The sequence below is a fragment of the Narcine bancroftii genome, chromosome 14, assembly GCF_036971445.1.
Source record: "Narcine bancroftii isolate sNarBan1 chromosome 14, sNarBan1.hap1, whole genome shotgun sequence".
In the NCBI taxonomy this organism is placed as follows: Eukaryota; Metazoa; Chordata; class Chondrichthyes; order Torpediniformes; family Narcinidae; genus Narcine; species Narcine bancroftii.
This window is the reverse complement of record NC_091482.1, coordinates 26,960,083-26,981,278: the sequence shown is the minus strand read 5'-3', so window position 1 is coordinate 26,981,278 and position 21,196 is coordinate 26,960,083. Positions and strand designations below refer to the sequence as shown.

Below are 21,196 nucleotides of genomic sequence, written 5' to 3'. Positions count from 1 at the left end.
AAGGTGCTGCACAAAAGACTTATCAATAAATTACAGGCAAGTGGAGTCCAGGGAAGTATATTGGCCTGGATTGAAAATTGGTTGTCTGACAGGAGGCAGAGAGTCGGGATAAATGGGAGTTTTTCAGGTTGGCAGAGAGTGGTAAGTGGGGTGCCGCAGGGGTCGGTGTTAGGCCCACAACTGTTCATCATTTACAATGATGACTTGGAGGAGGGGACAAAATGTGGTGTAGCCAAGTTTGCAGATGACACCAAATTGAATGGAAGAGCAAATTGTAATGAGGATGTGGAGAGTCTGCAGAGGGATAGAGTTAAGCTGGATGAGTGGGCAAAGGTCTGGCAGATGGAGTACAATGTTAGTAAGTGTGAGGTTATCCACTTTGGCAAGAAAAATAAAAGAGCTGAATATTATTTAAAGGGTGAAAAACTACAGCATGCTGTTGTGCAGAGGGACTTGGGAGGGCTTGTGCATGAATCGCAAAAAGTTAGGTTGCAGGTGCAGCAGGTTATTAAGAAGGCAAATGGAATGTTGGCCTTCATCGCTAGAGGAATTGAATTCAGGAGTAGGGAGGTAATGTTGCAACTGTATAAGGTACTGGTGAGACCGCACCTGGAGTACTGTGTCCAGTTCTGGTCTCCATATTTGAGGAAGGATATACTGGCTTTGGAGACGGTCCAGAGGAGGTTTATTAGGTTGATCCCTGGGATGAAGGGGTTGACATGATGAAAGATTAAATCGTCTAGGATTGTATTCGCTCGAGTTCAGAAGAATGAGAGGAGATCTTATAGAAACATATAGGATTATGAAGGGTATGGATAGGATAGATGTAGGAAGGTTTTTTGAGCTGGCCGGGGAAACTAAAACGAGAGGACACAGTCTCAAGATTCGGGGGAGTAGATTTAGGACAGAGATGAGGAAAAATAGTTTTTCCCAGAGAGTAGTGAATGTTTGGAATTCTCTTACCAGGGAAGTGGTTGAGGCTGCCTCATTAAACATATTTAAAATTCAGTTAGATAAATGTTTACATGATAGAGGAATTAGGGGATATGGGGAGAAGGCAGGTAGGTGGAGTTAGGTCATAAATTAGATCAACCATGATCGTATTGAATGGCAGAGCAGGCTTGATGGGCCATTTTTGGCCTACTCCTGTTTCTACTTCCTATGTTCCTATGTTCCCTTCATCCCATCTCCAGCAGGCGGCAGCCTAGGGTGAGTCCTTTGACCTCAGTCACCAGCAGCCCACATCCTACAAAGATACCTCACCTCAAGTCACCAAGAGCCTACCTCCAGTGTGTTCTTCAGCCTCTGAGCCCCTCACTGGACCACCACCAAGGTCACCATTCTAATGGGTCGCCTCCTCTGCTTCTTCTTCTCAAACAGGTGGGGGAGGGCTGCGGTCCCCCTGTTTTCTGGTGCCTTGCACCAGTCCCCTCTGCAACTCCAATGGGCTGTTGCCAATCATAGGCACCGCCATCTTGGGCCAGATCCCGCAGTCACGGGATTTTAAAGTAAACCATCGTCGGTTCCTTTAACAGGCCGCTTAAAGGCTGTGGAGAGTGAATTGCAGTCGGACTAGGTGGTTGGACCCAGCGGTGAGCTCTCGAGATTTTGCTCCCCACCAGTCCGCACCAGCAGAAGAACTGCCATTTTTTTTGCCTACTGCACCTTTCAATAGGTTCGGGACTGATCTTCTATCACAGCCTCACTTTACTTCACTGACCAAATTACTCTTATTCCTCTAATATCACAAAATAGGAAGGCCTGCAAGTGCAAAGTTGGTTGGTTGGAACATCTGTTTTCGTCTGGTGCCTTTTGTCTATTTTGCCTTTGTGAGGATGAAGGGAAACTTCTTAAATGTTTAAAATTTAGTAACAGGCCATTTTGGCCCACGAGTCCGTGCTGGCCAATTTACAACCAATTAACCTATACCACCCCCCCCCCCCCACCCCCGTACGCTTCGGACAGTGGGAGGAAACTGGAGCCCTTGGGAAAACCCACGCAGACATGGGGAAAACGTACAAACTCCTTACAGACCGCGTGGGATTCGAACCCTGGTCCCAATCACTCATGCTGTAAACGCGTTGCACTGATCGCTACGCCAATTGTGCCGGTCTCATGTGAAGCGCAGGTCAAGGGTGGTACACAAACCTTAGTTACAGTCTTCTCAAAGGCAGCCTTCAAATGGACGAAAGTGTAAACACAGCTGGTAAAACCTATTTCCAAATGAACTTGATTAGGTAAATAAATCAATCGGTCAATTAAAATCACTGATCATAGCCCACAATGGTTTGAGCTGATAATTGATTCAAAGTAAGAATTTACAGGGCACTGACAGTATTTCCTAATGGCCGTGACTTGGCTAGGGATATTGATTGATCCCACAGGTATTGTGAGGTCACTGCTTCCAATATTTGGGATTGTGCACATTTTATGGTATTACAGAAGTGAACCTGTTGACCATAATATCGGGTACGTGTTTAAGGCCAAGGGCTGGATTGGTACATTTCTAGGCATATCGCAGGTGGGTAACTGGAACCGTTGTTTACTTGTGAAGTAGATGAAGCTTACGGGGCATTAACTCTTTTCTGTGAGTCATCCTTGCTTCGGTGGTCGTCCCGTGTGCCCCAGAGGCCTCTGTTTGACACAGGAAGGTGAGAAGTTTTGATAGCTTCTGCTTGTGTAAGTAATGAGGTTAGGAAGTAGCCAAAACTCATAGACCATGAAAGAGTTCAGCTCTTGAACAGGCCCTTTAGCTCATGATCTCTGTGCCAATCACGATGGTGTTAAACTAATCTCTTTCACCTCTACATTGACTATTTCCTTCCATGCCCTGACTGTACATGTGCCTGCTTAAATGGTTCGTAAACATTGTTATCACATCTTCTTCCCCATCAGTGTGTTTCTGTGTAAAAGGAATCCTTGAAAATCTTTTTTTTTTAAACTTCCCCTTCTCAATTTAAACCTGTGTCATCTAATATTTGACACTTTCACCCTGGGAAAAAGACTATCTAACTTCTGTACGCCTCATATCTTTATAAACTTCCATCAGGATTCTCCTCAACCTCAAACTCCACAGAAAATAATTCAAGTCTGTGTAACCTTCCCTCATGGTTACTTCTCTCCAGTAATATCCAGGTGAATCTCTTCAAAGCCTCTAATTCTGTAATGCAGCAACCAGAACTGGGCAAAATAGTCTAAATGTTCTCACCTGAGCTCAACTTTTACATTCATATCCCTGACTGATGAAGGAAAGATGCCACATGCCTTCTTAATCAGCCTATGTGGCCACTTTCAAGTTTATTTGTCATCTGATTGTACCAGTGCAACCTAACAAAACAGCTTTCTCTGGTTCATGGGGCTGAACAGTGCAAAACATGCATATAGTCATGTCATCACACACACATACAGACAAACAATAAATATACACAGTACATATATTAAAACAAGTAGAGTCATGGAGTCTCATGGCCTGTGGGAAGAAGCTGTTCCTCAGCCTGGTGGCTCTGGCTCTGATACTCCTGCATCTTTTTTCCCCAAACAGGAGTAGCTAGAAGATTTTGCACTGCAAGATTTTCTGCCCATCCAGGCTCCGAAAGGTCCTGATACTTACGGCATGCTTTCCTCATACATTTCATCTCCCAAAATATTTCACCTCACACTTACCTGTATTCAAGCCCATCTGCCCAAATTTCCATCTGATCTATATACTTCTCTATCCTTTAATTCCCTATCTCAATTTTGCCAATGTTTGCGATCTTTTTGCAGCTAACTCAACCCCCTACCTTGGTGAATACGGATGCCAAATAGTCATTTTTATATCGCACATCCCCTGGCTCCAGGCATAAATTCCCTCCTTTGCCCTTGAGTGGCCCGACACTTTTTATGCCTGTCCCCCACCCTTCAGATTTACTTAACCTAACCTTAAATTTCCCCGAATCTCTCCACTTGCTTCTGGAGGAAATCCATCAGGTTACAGAAAGAACGTGAAAACTCTACACAGACAGCACTGCAGGTCAGAATTAAATCCAAGAGCCATAATGCTATGTGCTGCACCACTGTACCACAAGAAATCTATGCCTGCACACGATCTGAATGTTCTAGTACTAAATAGTTCTGATACCTGACCTGGGGGTTATCACAGAGCATTGCCCTGTCAGAGTTAGTCAGAGAATTGGCTATTTCTGCATGCTGCTAGTTTTACATCCATTTGACAATGAACTCACAATTTACCTTTTGCGTGTCAAAATGGGGAAGTAACTAATTTCTCTATTACCTCATCCCAACACACAGAAGATATAATGGACAGGAAGTCGGCTTCGTTCTCTGATGGTAGCTAGCTCAGCAGAGTGATAGGCCTATTAAAAAAGAGCTGAACGACACCAACATTTGTTGTGAAGATTTTTCTGCTTACCCATGTCCAAAAGAAGAGATGAAGTAAAGGCAGCAGTGAACTCGATTGTCTACAATGTTTTTCCTGTTCAATCCACTCTCGTCACGGAAGTATTGCTCAAACTGTTGGTCCAGGTAATCTGCAACTGGTTTCCAGCTGAGAAAATGAAATTGATTGACAAAATGCGACATTGGACAATCTGACCGATATCTCTTGAGTGACGTGGGAGAGGGAAATAGAAGACACCCAGAATTCTGTGGACTGAGGATGAAGGAAAGTTAACAGTCACGTGGATTTGAAAGTGCCTCTGGCGTCACTAGTTTACTGAGGAAGGGGAAAGGCGAGTGATATTGTTACAAGAGAGAGAGGATATCTATAGTACTGCACCAACTGGGGACAGTGAAAGTCAGTGGCTCTCAGTCATGTGACACAGGATCAGGACATGCTCGTGGAATGTTGAAAATATCAATAACATTGTAGCGAAGGAAGGAGAACGACATGGAAGGGTTATTACGTGTAACTTAAGTTTTGTAAATTACTCAACGGGTAACAAGAATACAAATGTGAATAACCACAGGACAAGGCAAGTGAAAAATTATAATCACACGAGTTCAATGTCACATTGATAATGATCTATCATTGGGTGATGCAACCTCATTTGGTGAGGAAGGGTATAAGTGACGCTCAAAACAGAAAACACCTCAGCAAAATGTGACGACTCATCTCTGAAAGTTCATTCAGGACAAACAGATTTTAATCTCCTACATCATCATGCCCCACATACAGGCAATTTGCCAATCACCCTCCCCTTTCTGTTGATTTTCCAAAGTTTGCTTATGCCCTCAACGAGGACAAAAGAAAATGGTGGGACCATGTCCCCTCCCCAGCCCTCGGCACCCCAGTCTACTAGATCTGGGCATGATGATGGGCACCACTTACCTCCCCTCTCTCCCACCAAGGTTTTGGTACCAATTTTGCATCAGAAACATCACGAGTTCTGTCTTCCCACACTGACAACATTTCTGCTGGATGGGTGACCCAAGTTTCCATTTTTTAAAAAAACACATTATTTAACCACCAGCTACTCCGAAGTGCTGAGATCTTGCCCTGGCATTAGGAACTAGCCGGAGATTTCCCAAAAGCCCTTTTTGTGGAGAGGGGGGAAACATTCCTTTGACAGAAGTCAAATTGGGGGCTGGCCAGGTGTAGTAATGGTTCTGATTTTTGCCTCGGCACATAGCTATCGTCATTATTTATTTACTGTACATGAGGGGGAATGAGTGGAAAACTGGGCCAGATTACCCTCACCATTGCATGCTTTGGCTCTTGCTGGGTCACAGTTTGAGAGGGGCGCCATTCCTTTTCTAATGACTTCATTTGCCCAGTTGATTGTCATGGCCTCCCAGCACATTACACCAGCATGGAAGGCATGATAGTGAAGACTGCCCTGGTTCCCAAACAAATGCCCATATGTGCACATTCTGTTTAAGAGCAGTAGTGATTTTTTTTTTACTCCTGAACCAATGTTGCTGAGGCCAGTCACGATCCCCTTGTACGTGTTCTAGGTGAGAACAATGGACTCAGCCTGATCCAAGAACAAAACTCAGACCTTCAATTTCACACAGACAGCATCTAACAAGGATATTTAATTACAGTTTTATCCTTGAGCAGCCAGTTTCACATACCACTCCTGGTTATTGACCGCATCACCAAATCCTGGCGTGTCCACAATCGTGAGACGAAGTCGGATTCCTTTCTCCTCAATTTCCACAGAATGCTTGGTGATCTCAACTGTCTGTGTGATTCTCTCTGGGCACAAGCGAAAGCTGCGTTAGAGCTGGTGATATTCCCTTGAACTGTGATAGATTTGAATTGGCCACTAAATTCCTTATTATTCATTTTTAGGGATTCCTCTTTCTATTCCTTGCACTGTTGTACAATGTGGATCTTTCCAAAATACAACCAGTATCATAATGAATCAGTGCTAACTTTTCTCAAAGTCCAAATTAGGGAAATTGAAAATATAGTCTTATAATGAAATTCTTCTCAATTTATAACAGGAATTGCCCAGTGTGGTGACAAATTTATTTTGCATCTGAACCTACCCAAGAAAGCATTCGGTATTGGCTGAGGCATCGAGTACAAGTTAGCATGTCATATTGATGCTGAATAACATTAGTTTGGCAGCACAGTGTATTTATTGGGTACAGTTCTGGCAGCCACACTTTAGAAAGGATGTGGTAGCTTTAGAAAGAATGCAGAAGAGATTCCCAGCACATTGCCTGAAATTTAGTTGTCGAGTCTAGACAGTTTTACAGCATGGAAACAGGGCCTTCAGCTAGACCCATACCCCTCTGAACCTTTTCTATCCTCTTCAAACCTTCCCCTTTCCCCTTCACTTTAAACCTAGTTTAAGACTCCATTACCACTGGGACCATTCACCCCATCCACGAGTGCTTTAGTTACAAGGAGAGTTTGGAAAGACTGGGTTTTTTCTCTCTCTGCAGTGTAGGAGGCAGGGGCATGACCTTATAATAAAATTAGGAAGGGCACAGACAGTGGATAATCATTCTCTTTGACCCCGTGGAAGGGGAGGATGATTTAAATGAGATCAGAGAGATTGGTAGGTATAAGGAATGGGCTGCCAAAGGCAAATACAATTACAATGTTTAAAAGCCACTCGAAGAGGTACTTGATAGGAGAGGAGGTAATAGATATGAGGCTTAGGCAGGCAAATGAATTTAGCATCAGTAAATGTTTAGTCAGATGAAGTGGCCAGTTTTTGTGTTGTACTCCATGGCTATAATTTATAGCACTGATAATTTCCAAAGCTGCTGACATTTCCATTCCCATTGATTTTTTGAGTGTAAAAGTTCAATCAATCTAGTTCACAAAACAAACAGCATAAATGGTTTATCCTGACAGAGACTAGCACCAACCTTCCGTGTTGAGGAAGTCCTTCTCCTTGTACAAGTCTGTGAGGAAAAGACTGTTGACTAGAGTTGATTTCCCAAGGCCCGATTCTCCTGAAAGTCATCCAAAATGCAACTAGTTCAGACTGATACACGTTTTGGGGCAATCATATTGTTAAAAACTAGTTTTCGTAGTGCAGGCCACTCCAGGGTAATAAAATACCCGATTTATGGACACCATTGCATCTGAATAAGCTCCTCCAAATGCAGAACCAATTTTGAGTTCAAGTTTATTATTAAATCAGATATGCACATACAAACGGACTAAACAGTGTTTCTCTGGATCATGGTATGTGTGTATACGCACACCATTATCAGTGACCATTCTTTCTCATCTTCATGTTCTTCTTTATGCCACTCATGACAATACCATGGAGCAAGAGTTATATTTGTATATTTTCAGGTCCTGTGGACCCTTTCCCTGTATATACTTGACTTATTTTTGGCTTGAAATAAAGTTTTGATATTTCATGTCGCCCATCATTTAAAGAATTCTCTTTCTCTTTCTTGCTATTTCCCATAAAATATGCCAGTGCCCAAAACTAGTACCAATTCAACAAGGATCTCAGTAAATGCCTAAAGAATGCATGGTACTAAATCTTCTTTGTGCTCCATCCAAATCGAGTCCAAGTTCTTTACTTGTTATATTACTCAGAAGAAAGATCTCTGGATTTTTTGGTATGTTGCTTTTTGTGATTTTATTTAATACCTGATTTAGATCTTCCCAAAACTTTTCCACTTTCTCACATGCCCAAATTGCATGTACTGTTGTTCCCGTTTCCTTCTTGCAACGAAAACATCTGTCTGATACTGATGGGTCCCATTTATTTAAACTTTTGGGACGTGGTGTATCGCCTGTGCAACCAATTATATTGCATCATGCGTAACCTTGTGTTTATTGTATTTCTCATAGTTCCGGAGCATAGTTTTTCCCATGTTTAATTCTTTATCTTTATATTTAGATCTTGTTCCCATTTTTGTTTGGGTTTATAGCTTGTTTCCTCATTCTCTTTCTCTTGCAGTTTGATGTACATGTTTGTTATAAATCTTTTAATTATCATTGTGTCTCTAATCACATATTCAAAGCTGCTTCCTTCTGGTAACCTCAGCCTGCTTCCCAATTTGTCCTTCAAGTAGATTTTCAGTTGGTGGTATGCAAACTTTGTACCGTGAGTTATACCATATTTGTCCTTCATTTGTTCAAAAAGATTTATTATGATAGCCTTGGCTGTAGCAAAAAAATGTATTATGTCAACCTGGAAATTAGAAGATAGCCTGAGAATAGAGCAATGGTACATAGAAATGAATAAATGTATTCCATTGGAAAAAAGAACATATAATTTAAGAAACAACATCACAGTATTCAAACAAATTTGGGAACCGTACATGGAACACAACAGAGAGGTCCTACCGTGGACCTCCACCACCTAAAATGATAGAATGAGAAGAAGACGAAATGAACTGACCCAGTGTATAAAATTAGATGACACAAATTTCTTGTTTATTTTCATTGAGTGATGACATTGTTTAATTGGTTTATTGTATTGTATAATGTTGAACGTTGAGTGGGGGTGGGGGGGGGGGGAAGGGGAGAAAATGATACTGTGTATTTTCAAGAGGGAAATGTTTGTGTGTACCTTGGTTAGTATGGTTCATAGTGTGAAAAATTTAAAAATAAAATTAAAAAAAATGCAGGGTACAACAGAGTTAGGAATTTAACTAGCTCAGGAATTGTTGAGTAAGTGGCCTCAGACTGGTTGGGTATTTAGATGTTAACTTTGAAATTGTAGTGTTCTTTATAGTTTTAGTCAATATCAAATAAGATGCATGCCAGTGAAGATTAACAAGCAGATGGCCAGTTCTAACTGGTAATTACTGTAATCAAAGGCTGAATAAATGAGTAATTTGCACGAGTTTAATGAATGCACATCTGTAATTAGGTTTTGATGACACAATGTGTGAGTCCCACAGAGGACAATTTAAAGTGCAGTGTACACAGAGTGATTAGAGCCAGGAATTTAGTCAGTGGGTGTATTCAGTGTGGAGGAGAATAGATGTGTTTAGTGTTTTCACTATTCATAATAATTTAAATTTATCTTCATTTCTATTCCAGTAGTTACATTATGTCTAGTGCTAATGGAAGTTAGTGTTTTCCTAAAATATACAACAAAATATAATTAATATAAATAATTTAATACATTGGGGTGATGGAGTGTAGGGGGGAGGGCAGGGGGAGAAAAAAATTGAACATGTTCTTAGTAGTGCTCTATTCCTGGGATGAAGGGAGAGAGTCAAAGTGTAATGGAGGTCTGTTAATGAGGGAGGCCACAAATGAACCAATAGGGGGCGGTCCCACTCTAACTAAGATCTGTCCCTTGACATGTGGGAACTGACAAGGGTTCACAGAGATCTCATGCCCCAGCATCTGCACTAAATGCCCACATCATGAAGAATGTTAGTTCAGCTGTTGAACTGGAGTGGAGTTGCGCTATTAGTGCCAGTGACCTGGGTTCGAATCCGACGCTGTCCGTAAGGAGTTTGTCGTTCTTTGGAAGGGCCGTTGCTGCGCTATATCTTTAAATTATAATTAAATGATGATGCGTCAAGGGAGGGGACGGTTACCCACACAGTTCCATCATGCAGTGGTTTGGATTCATCAAGTTTTCTGTGACTGTGAATCAACAGAAGTGAAAATTAAGGAAGCAGTGTGGCTGGAGCTGCAGCCGTTGACCTAGTTCAAAAGATACAAACAAAACACCTGCTGTCAGTACAGGTGTTAACAAGGCTGTGACAAGGATGAAACCTTGACCATAGCAACAGGTCCAGGAGAGCGTTCAAGAGGGCATGCAAAAAGGAATGCTTAGTTCAAGGAATCGATATTTTACGGAGGTTCTGTTTGTTTGGGAACTATTTACATGGGTTGGATTTACGTCTACTGTTATGTGGATCAAGTTCAGTTTGGGCCTTTATACTGGTCAGGTACGTATCCCATGTTAGATTTATTTAGTACTTACAGCATTGGCCGGGTTCATTTATCACCTAACTTGTTTTTTGTTTACATCCTAAGGTACAGGACAAGATTACAGATGATTTTCGATGTTACATTACATTCATCATAACATTCACAAACGATGTAATGAACAAAATCTAACAATAACAGTTCTTTTACCTGCGACCAACAGTGTGAAATCAAATCCTTTCTTGACAGACTTACGGTGAACCTGGCTGGGCAATGTCGCAAAACCGACGTACTCCTTCTCCTGGTCCTGTGGAATAAAACAGGATGAGTTTGCTCGCTAATTCACAGAGATCGAATCCTACACGTGCTGACAAACATCCAGTCATCTTTTCATTTACATAGTGCTTTGATTCTCCTGTATCTAAAATCTTTGCTTGACCTTCAGTTCACACCTCATTCAAACCTCTTTGCTTCCCACCCTCTAACAATAACTTTCATCATCACTGATTTCATTCCTTTGATACACCTTTCAAACCTTTTTATTCCCGCTTTTTACCTGCTCCATTTGCTTCCAACAGTGTTTTCCCTCCTGTACTCAGAATTTGCCCTTTCGCACAGTGTCCATTAATTCCCACACCTTGCATGGCCAGAACCACACTTGAAGGTATTGCTAATGCTGGGTAAACTCCCTCCCTGGCTCTTTTATTTTTCAATTTTTTACAAAACAAACATAGTATCACATCTGAAAAAAAAATATTTTTTAACAAATTTACACTTTCTTTTGGTGTAATTCACTTCTCAGGTACAAATACCATGTCAGCTAACTTACAATTTCCTCCTTCCCCACAGAACTTTGAAAATTAAACAACACCTAAAAAAAATGTGACAAAAAATGGTAAAAAGAAGAAAACTTCAACATCTTGCCCGTCTTTCTAATCGACTTCCACTCCTCGAGGGGCTTCACTGCTGTTATCTTTATGTATTTTGTAAGCTTTTTAGAACTATGGGCTGTTATTATAGCTGTGCACCAAAGTGCTCTAGATAAGGTTGCTCTATTTTGACAAAAGCATTGCATTTATTTCTTAAATTACATGTTATTTTCTCATGGGCACGCAGTTGGGCATCTCCGTGGATTTCCCTGGCTCTTTGAATCACACACGCCCTCCTGCCCTCACTGGTACAGAGTTTACCTTTCATGCTGCTCTTCCTTCCTGCCTTTTTATACTGCTCCTCTTTTCTCTTTTCTGCATGTTACCACGAGCTCTTCATTAACCTGAATTAATCCAAGATTCTGCTGGCTCTTCCCTTTTTACTCAGGAGTATGTTGACCTGCAGTCTCTCAGACTTCAAAACTCCACCCGACCTCGACCTTCCTTCAACCCTGAAACACCAGGCTCTTGCAATTCTGGTCTCATTATTCCCAATTTTAATTCCATACTATTAGTGAGAATGTCTAGATGACCCAGGCTACAAGATTTGCAATTCCTTCCCCAAATCCCTCCTCTTATTTCCTTTGTGATAGTCCGAAACATCTCCCTTAGACAAATATTTTGGATACTTGCCCTATCTCTGTAAAACTTTGATATCATTTCTTTATCAAGGTTTGGTATGACCTTGAAAGCCTTGGTAAACTTCTACAGATGTGTGGAGGAAGGTGTGCATTATGGCCTGGTTACGGGGACACCAATATCTCAGACTGGAAAGCCCTGCAAAAGGTAGAGGTCACAGCCCAGGACATCACAGGCAAAACCCTCCCCACCATCGCGAACATCTATATGGAACATTGCTGCCAGAGGGCTGCAACAAAGACTCACACTACCCAGCACAGGCTCTGGTCTCACTGCTGCCATCATGAAAGAGGTACAGGCACCACAAGACTTGCACCACCAGGTCCAGGTATAGCTGCTACCTGTCCACCATCAGACTCCTCAACGACAAACTTGGAGACGCATTTAAGGGCTCTTACTTTGCATATTATTTATTATTGAATGTTTTTTTTGGTATTTACCTGGTTAGTTTGTTTGTACTTATCTTTGTTTTCTCTCTCTTTTTAAAATATGAATCTTTCCTTGTGTACAGTTTTGTCCCCACTACTGACAAGTAGAAATTCTGCCTGGCCCACAGGTAAAAGAATCTCAGGGTGGTATGTCGTCTAACAATAAATCCGAACTTTGAAATTAAACAAGCAGGCCTTTCCTCCCATTTATTCTCACTTTTGTTTTTTATAAAATGAATGAATGAATTTCAACAAGACGTATCATATATTGTGAGTAGCGGGAGCTGCCTCAACGACTACTGCCCAGTAGCACTAACTTCCACTGTGATGAAATGCTTTGAGAGGCTGGCCATGGCCAGAAGTAAAAGATCTTCACCCGCTGCAATTCACCTGTCGTCACAATCGCTCCGCAGCAGATGCAATGTCACTCAGCAATACATGCATTCGGCTGCACTTCATCGACAACAGCTCAGCCTTCAATACCATTATTTCCTCAGCATTAGTCAAGAATTCTAGGCCTCTGTACCCCCCTCTGCAACTGGATCCTTGACTTTCTCATTGGAAGACCACAGTCAGTACAAATTGGAAACAATGTCTCCTCACTGATTATCAACATAGGCGCACCCCAAGGATGTGGCTTAGCCCACTACTCTGTTCACTATACATCCACGACTGTGTGGCCAGGCACAATTCCAATGCTATCTACAAGTATTCCGATGACACCACAGTTGTTGGCAGAATCACAAATGGCAACGAGGAAGCATACAGGAGGGAGACGGATCAGCTTGTTGAATGGTGTACAGACCATTGCGTTCAACGTCAGCAAAACCAAGGAGATGACTGTGGACTTCAGGAGGAAGTCGGAAGAACATGACCGAGTCCTCATCGCGAGGTCAGTAGGGATCAAATTCCTGGGTGTTAACATCTCCGAGAAGCTGTCCTGGAGCCTCCATGTCGATGCAATCATGAAGAAGGCTCACCAGTGGCTATACTTTGTGATGTGCTTGAGGAGATTCAGTATGTCATCACTCTCGAAAACTTCTACCGGTATACCGTGGAGAGCATTCTGGCTGGTTGTGTCACTGTCTGGTATGGAGGCACCAATTCCCAGGACAAGAATAAACTCCAGAGGCCTGCGACATCACAGGCACCAGACCACTCCATCGAGGACATCTACATGAGGCAGTGTCTTAAAAAAGCAGCCTCTATCCTCAAAGACCCCCCACCACCCAGACCATGACCTCTTCACTCTGTTACCAACAGGAGAAAGGTACAGGGGCCTGAAGACGAGCACTCAGCGGCATAAGGACAGCTTCTTCCCTGCTGCTGTCAGATTTCTGAATGATCAATGAACCAAAAGAGACTGTCTCACTTTTCATGCACTTTAAAAAAAATTTATTGTTGTAAAAGTGAACGTTTGCACTATGATGGGTGCGGCAGAACACTGAATTTCGTGACTTGTTCATGACAATAAATTACAGCTACACAATGAGAACCACTGTAGTTTTACAGACTACATGTGGTCTCAAAGACTCCATATATCGTCTATCTGGCACACGAAGAAGAAAATCGAACATTCTTGGTGGATGTTACTACTTCTGCTTCTCACAGAACTGATGTTTTTATGATCATGTAACCATTTGTATGTGAGCAAGAACTACGCTTATACAGATAGGATTGTTATTTAATGCAGGCTTTAGATTGTTACTAATTAATAACCTAGAAATTCAAGTCCATTTTTCAGCAATAAAAAATACAATTCTATTGCTGCAAGTATTTATTAGAATTTATATGTATCTATTTCAAAGTTCTGGGTATAGATTTTAGAGTCTGATCTATGCACTGATCAGCAAAAAGAAGACATTCAAACACCATTCAAAGAAATCAGCACAGATAAAATTGTAGGGAGCCAAGTTGCTGGGTTTTGGGGCTATTAGCTTGGACTTGGATCCACACACGAACCTACACTTTGACTACAGATTCATGTTAATCATAGCTAAAAATGTTTGTTCTTTGAACATTACCTCAGATGAGTCGTATGGGTCCAATTTCCCCCACGGACTTTTTGGCCTGGATGTGGATTTATGTGGCATCGACTCCACAGCAACAAGCAGGCTATCACACTGTTGTTTTTGGAGTGGCTGCTTCCAGAGCTGCCCTTTCTCTCTATCTGACGTTCCTGGTGAACTTGAACTGAACTGTTCTGCGATTCCCAATCCAGGTTTGTTTTCTATATTTTCTTGGTAGATTACATTTATTGGAGAATTCCTTTGGATAACAGACACAGGGTGCTTTTCACTGGCACTCTCTTTCATTATCCATTCTACTTCCGAGTCATCGGAGTCTTCTTGCAGAAAATGTGCAAGCTAGTGAGGAAAATGGATGGTCACATGATGAGAGGTTATGAAAAAAGAGAGGAAAGCAAATTGAGAAAGGATGGAAGAAGCTAAGACATAGAACCAAAATCATAAATAAACAATGTGATAATGCCAAAAAACAAAATGATTTGACCATTTGCCATGAAACCTGACCAATGCCCCTCTTGAATCAGGGTGTGTACAGTATAACACTAGACTCATTGTTATTTTTAATGAAGGACAGCATCTTTAGTAAGTTGTTCTGGAGTGACACCAGGATCCTTACTGTTACACTAAAGCAGGAGTAATTCTCTCAATTAATAAACACGGCTCAGGCTATTGCACACTTCCCCTTCCATGCACTAGGAAAAGCAGCCAACATATTAAAAGACTCTCATTCCCACCCCCCCACCCCGCCCCCATCCACAATCTCTTCACCTTCCTCTCGTCTGAAACAAGATTCACGAGTATGAGATCATGCATCACAGAATCAAGAAAGTCCCTTTCCCACCTTTATCAGGCCCCTGATAAACCCAAAAGAGTAAAATGATGTTGCCTTTGATCTCTCCCTGCTGCTGCTCTGGATCTCTCCCCGCTGCTGCTCTGGATCTCTCCCCGCTGCTGCTCTGGATCTCTCCCCGCTGCTGCTCTGGATCTCTCCCCGCTGCTGCTCTGGATCTCTCCCCGCTGCTGCTCTGGATCTCTCCCCGCTGCTGCTCTGGATCTCTCCCCGCTGCTGCTCTGGATCTCTCCCCGCTGCTGCTCTGGATCTCCCCCCCCCCCCGGCTGCTGCTCTGGATCTCCCCCCCGGCTGCTGCTCTGGATCTCCCCCCCCGGCTGCTGCTCTGGATCTCCCCCCGCTGCTGCTCTGGATCTCCCCCCGCTGCTGCTCTGGATCCCCCCCCGCTGCTGCTCTGGATCCCCCCCCGCTGCTGCTCTAGACCCCCCCCCGCTGCTGCTCTGGATCTCCCCCCGCTGCTGCTCTGGATCTCCCCCCGCTGCTGCTCTGGATCTCCCCCCGCTGCTGCTCTGGATCTCCCCCCGCTGCTGCTCTGGATCTCCCCCCCGCTGCTGCTCTGGATCTCCCCCCCCCCCGCTGCTGCTCTGGATCTCCCCCCGCTGCTGCTCTGGATCGCCCCCCGCTGCTGCTCTGGATCTCCCCCCGCTGCTGCTCTGGATCTCCCCCCGCTGCTGCTCTGGATCTCTCCCCGCTGCTGCTCTGGATCTCTCCCCGCCGCTGCTCTGGATCTCTCCCCGCCGCTGCTCTGGATCTCTCCCCGCCGCTGCTCTGGATCTCTCCCTCTCCCCGCCGCTGCTCTGGATCTCTCCCTCTCCCCGCCGCTGCTCTGGATCGCTCCCTCTCCCCGCCGCTGCTCTGGATCGCTCCCTCTCCCCGCCGCTGCTCTGGAGCTCCCTCTCCCCGCCGCTGCTCTGGAGCTCCCTCTCCCCGCCGCTGCTCTGGAGCTCCCTCTCCCCGCCGCTGCTCTGGAGCTCCCTCTCCCCGCCGCTGCTCTGGAGCCCCCTCTCCCCGCCGCTGCTCTGGAGCCCCCTCTCCCCGCCGCTGCTCTGGAGCCCCCTCTCCCCGCCGCTGCTCTGGAGCCCCCTCTCCCCGCCGCTGCTCTGGAGCCCCCTCTCCCCGCCGCTGCTCTGGAGCCCCCTCTCCCCGCCGCACCTCTGGAGCCCCCTCTCCCCGCCGCTGCTCTGGAGCCCCCTCTCCCCGCCGCTGCTCTGGAGCCCCCTCTCCCCGCCGCTGCTCTGGAGCCCCCTCTCCCCGCCGCTGCTCTGGAGCCCCCTCTCCCCGCCGCTGCTCTGGAGCCCCCTCTCCCCGCCGCTGCTCTGGAGCCCCCTCTCCCCGCCGCTGCTCTGGAGCCCCCTCTCCCCGCCGCTGCTCTGGAGCCCCCTCTCCCCGCCGCTGCTCTGGAGCCCCCTCTCCCCGCCGCTGCTCTGGAGCCCCCTCTCCCCGCCGCTGCTCTGGAGCCCCCTCTCCCCGCCGCTGCTCTGGAGCCCCCTCTCCCCGCCGCTGCTCTGGAGCCCCCTCTCCCCGCCGCTGCTCTGGAGCCCCCTCTCCCCGCCGCTGCTCTGGAGCCCTCTCTCCCCGCCGCTGCCCCGGAGCTCTCTCCGCTGCCCCGGAGCTCTCTCCGCTGCCCCGGAGCTCTCTCCGCTGCCCCGGATCTCTCTCCGCTGCCCCGGATCTCTCTCCGCTGCCCCGGATCTCTCTCCGCTGCCCCGGATCTCTCTCCGCTGCCCCGGATCTCTCTCCGCTGCCCCGGATCTCTCTCCGCTGCCCCGGATCTCTCTCCGCTGCCCCGGATCTCTCTCCGCTGCCCCGGATCTCTCTCCGCTGCCCTGGATCTCTCTCCGCTGCCCTGGATCTCTCTCTGCTGCTCTGAATGAGATTGTTGTACTATGTTTGAATGTTTAATTGATCTGCTTGCAAAACAACCTCCACCACAGTATGTGAACATGAACTTGTTAATTAATGTAAAATTGTAAAACTCTGACCTTAAACTTCATAATATAAAGCATTCAAGCCCGATAATGTGAATCAGTTTCAATAAATCTCATAACCTGTGTTCATGCTTAAGAATGTGCAGACTGGGATTTCCTGGAAGGCTCAAAGAGTTTTCAGTATTAATCATTTAAATTTCCCCACATGATTGGCATTAATCAACATCAGGGAAATATTAACATATGTACAACAAATGCTCCACGATCATTTCCAGAATGCTGAGTTAACTGAGTAATTGGTTTAATAAATGAGTTCAGATGAGGAAAGAAAAGCATGGCCACCTGTTTCTTGTTTGTTACAGTGAGGACATCAGGAAATATTTCCACATGAAAACATCGATGAACTTCTAGACCCTAAATGAATAGAAGTCATTACAATAATTAAATAGAAGATAGGATGCTACAGATGGTGGAGTAGGAACTGAATAGCTCCTTTCTGGATAGATGAATAAAAAAAAGCCAAGTGGCTTTTTGCATCCATAATCGATTGTATTGAGGTATGGTGAAAGAATGCACAGTGGTCAGGCAGGAATAATAGTTGCAGTTGGGTTGCAATATATAGTCTAACAATCACACCACCAGGTTCAGGAACAGCTGCTGCCCCTCCACCACCAGACTCCTCAACGACAAACTCAATCAGGGACTCCTTTAAGGATTCTTGCCTGTGCACTTCATTAATTCTCTCGATATCGCAGATGGTTTACATTTGTTATCTGTTTACAGTTCTTCATGTGGGTGGAAAGAAAAAAGTTTGAAAACCCCGTTTTAATCGTACCTAATTGACTCGTTATGTGCACAGTTTCAGAACTCCAAAGGAAAGGGGCCAATGACAATTTTTCTCAAGCAAAATATTTCAGTAGCAATTGGGTCGAGAGTATTGGTTCTCAACCTTCCCTTCGCATTCACATACCACCTTAAGCAATCCCTTACTAATCACAGAGCACCTATGGCATAGGGATTACTTAAAATGGTATGTGAGTGGAAAGAAAAAGGTTGAGAATCACTGGGTTATACAAAGACAAGGTGTTAGTCTCTCGCATTCTCTCTCCATCTCGCTTGTTCATCCCTTGGTCCTCAGCTCCCACCCAGCACCATTGTAAATCCAATTTAATGAACAACTGCCCATTTTTAACATCAGAGCCTGCCAGATTCAAGCATCTCTGCAACTTTGGATAATGATTATCGTATTTCCAGTTACATCTCCTCTGGTCCTGTTCTGTTTCTCTGTTTTATTTTGAGTCATTTACTTTGTATCAGCATTCTTCTTGCCATTCAATCTCTCCAATCACCTTCTCCTGCTCTCTGCCCATTAACATTTGACTAATTTAAATATTTTAATTGACCTAAAACAAGAAGCAGTGATGTGAACCAATTACAAAGCTGCAATATAAACGTTTTCCCTTCCAACCTGCGATTACTGTCGACTGTTGCGGCGACCAGCAAAGCATCGTGTGGGCTGAAACGCTCGTTTCCAATAGGCCGCCGGCAGAGCGGTGAAACTGGCCAGTCACCGCGGGTGGATCACAGGGGGCCCAATCGGGGCCCGGGTATCCAAGGTAACCAATCGGCAGCCACGCCCCAGTGGTGACGCTGCTGAGCTGACTATAATAGGCAGCGCTACCACTGAATAAACTCTACTGGTGTGTGTGTCTTTCCTCTCCTGCAGATTCAAGCTACAGCCTTACGCTTATAACCGAGAGCTATAGCCTAGCTGTAGCACAGCGACCTTGCTACAAGACCATAATTTAAATAGAAGCTCTTTCTGTCGTGTAACTACACTCTCGGATTTTATTTCACAGAACGTTCCCATATGAAAAATAACTTGTCAAAATACTATACTGTTAATTAACTCTTTTAAAAAAAAATGGCTGGAAATATCCCCCAGGTCATTCAGCATCTGTGATGAGAGAAACAGCAAATGTGATTTGAATCATTAACTTTTTTTTTCCTTGACAAAGGCTGCTTAAAACTATGGAGCTTCCCCAATATTTCTGATTTTTTTTTCATGATTTTTATTGCATTCAAAGTATTTGCTTTAGTAAAATATTATCTAAGAGTGGTTCAAAACAAGAAGATAAAATTGTGTGCAAATATCCAAGATATGTAACTACGTGATAATATACCACAAGCAAATAAATACTACAATCCAATACTATCAACGAGACTTGTAAAGGAGGAAATGGCACTGATAACAGTTACCATGAGTCATGCCTGCTCATTTTTTTTAAACCAACTGATTGATCGCAATGGTTAAGTATTGAGTGGGAATTGTTAACTGAAAGTAAGGGCAAGGCATAGAGTGGGAATTACCACCGTGTGTAGCACATGGAAAGGGTGAAAGAGTCAATGATCAATTCCCAGGCATTACAAGATGAGTCCGCATGATTGTTACCTGCTTCTGATCCACTGTGGACCGCGCGGAGCTTGTCCTCCTGATGCGGTGGTAATTGTACTTGGGATCCTTTGTGTGCAAATGCCCAGAGTGCTCACCATCTTCAGAGTTTGCCTGAGGCATGTCAGATTCTGCCATCTCAGCACAGGAGGAGAGTGCAGTGTAAGCAAGGGCACGGGGCAAACAAGTGCACAGTGAAAGTGGAACAAAAGGGAACATGCCAAAGGAAAGGAGTATGCAAAAACAGAAAAATTAAATGAGATCTGGTTAAAACAATGGTGGCAGCATATTAAAAAGTTTCAGCAAAATTAATCCACATCATTATAATAAGAGCCATCGAATGGCTCTTCACCCAATTATGTTGCTTTACCAGGGCAGAAGTACTGCCAATAACATGTTTGTACAACAGAGAAATAGGCCCTTCAGCCCGACCTATTCATGCCATTCCTTTTCTCCATCTGTATGAATCCCTCAGTACTGGAATAGGCCCTTCAGCCTGTTTGGATGCCAGAGTAAATGCATCCTCTTCTGCTTCTACATGATCCATATCCTTCCATTCCCTGTGGATTTACATGCCTATCTAGATTAAGCTTCATAAACAGTATTATTTGATCTGCTTTTACCCGCTACTCATAGCAACCTGTTCCAGGCACCTACCCGAGTAAAGAACATGCTCTGTACATCTCCTTTAAGCTTTCCTCCCCTCACCCAAAACACGTCCATTAGTAGCTGACTTTTTGTTTTGTTTTGGGAGAAAGATTCCGTCTACCCTCATTAAAACTCGCCTGTTCAAGTGTCTGCCTCAATGCCTCCTCAGGTAGTGATTGTATCTGACTGAGTTGCAGATATCAGCCACTCTGCAGAAAAAAAAAACCTCAAACTCCATTTAAAATTCCTTTCTCTCACCTTCAATGTACACCCTCTTGTTTTACTAGGCCCACTTTTCAAATTAATTAAATATTTATCAGAAGACACATGGAAGTATCATCCATGTTTCTCAATCAAGATGAGCACACCTGAATTACAAGCACGAGGTTTGAGGGCAATAAAATCTGCCCTTTAAATTATCAACACATCCCTGTTAGGTGCAAGACTTCTTCCAAACCTCACTCAAAAACAATTATTCACTTCCCCCGAGCAGGGGCACTCTGAACCTCACTAAGGAATTGATTGTGCCACAATAGCCTTGCATTCAATGTGAGCAAACCTAAGGAAGAGATTGTGGACTTCAGGAGTGGGAAATCGGGAGAAGACAAACCAGTTTTCATTGAGAGATCAGTAATGGAAGGGGTTAAGAAATTCCTTGGTGTCAGTATCTCTGCACATCTATCCTGGGGTCTCCAGGTCAATGCAATCACAAAGGTGGCTGGCCAGCATTTATACCTCATGAGGAGTTTGAGGAGATCTGGTTTGTCACCAAAGACTCTTGCAAGTTGCTATAGGTGAACTGTGGAGAACATTCTGACTGGTGGCATCACTAGCCCCTTTAACATTTGCATCTCACTAAATTGGCCATTCAGTGTCCCGGGGTAGGAATGGCACTTTTGCTGTTCACACTTGATCACTCCTAACTGGGACAGTGAACGCATTCATACTTGCAAGGACCCATCCCCAGGCTTAGG

General features: G+C 44.4%; 1 protein-coding gene across 8 annotated transcripts in view; it reads right to left on the bottom strand.

Annotated features, from left to right (window-relative positions):
* Positions 1 to 21,196, bottom strand: part of LOC138749722 (septin-4-like) — a 98,840-nt gene that overhangs the window by 34,923 nt on the left and 42,721 nt on the right. For 4 of the 8 annotated variants that reach the window (XR_011348844.1, XM_069911484.1, XM_069911486.1 and 1 more), the window contains 6 exons: positions 19,575 to 19,705; positions 14,342 to 14,683; positions 10,532 to 10,628; positions 7,330 to 7,416; positions 6,076 to 6,199; positions 4,412 to 4,546 (listed from right to left, as the gene is read on the bottom strand). Coding sequence is in view for 7 of the 8 variants with exons in the window: in XM_069911484.1 (XP_069767585.1) it covers positions 4,412 to 4,546; positions 6,076 to 6,199; positions 7,330 to 7,416; positions 10,532 to 10,628; positions 14,342 to 14,683; positions 19,575 to 19,705 (916 nt within the window). In the remaining variant the exon portion in view is untranslated. The remainder of the gene's footprint in view (positions 1 to 4,411; positions 4,547 to 6,075; positions 6,200 to 7,329; positions 7,417 to 10,531; positions 10,629 to 14,341; positions 14,684 to 19,574; positions 19,706 to 21,196) is intronic. The other 4 variants (XM_069911487.1, XM_069911488.1, XM_069911489.1 and 1 more) reach the window with 2 other exon arrangements.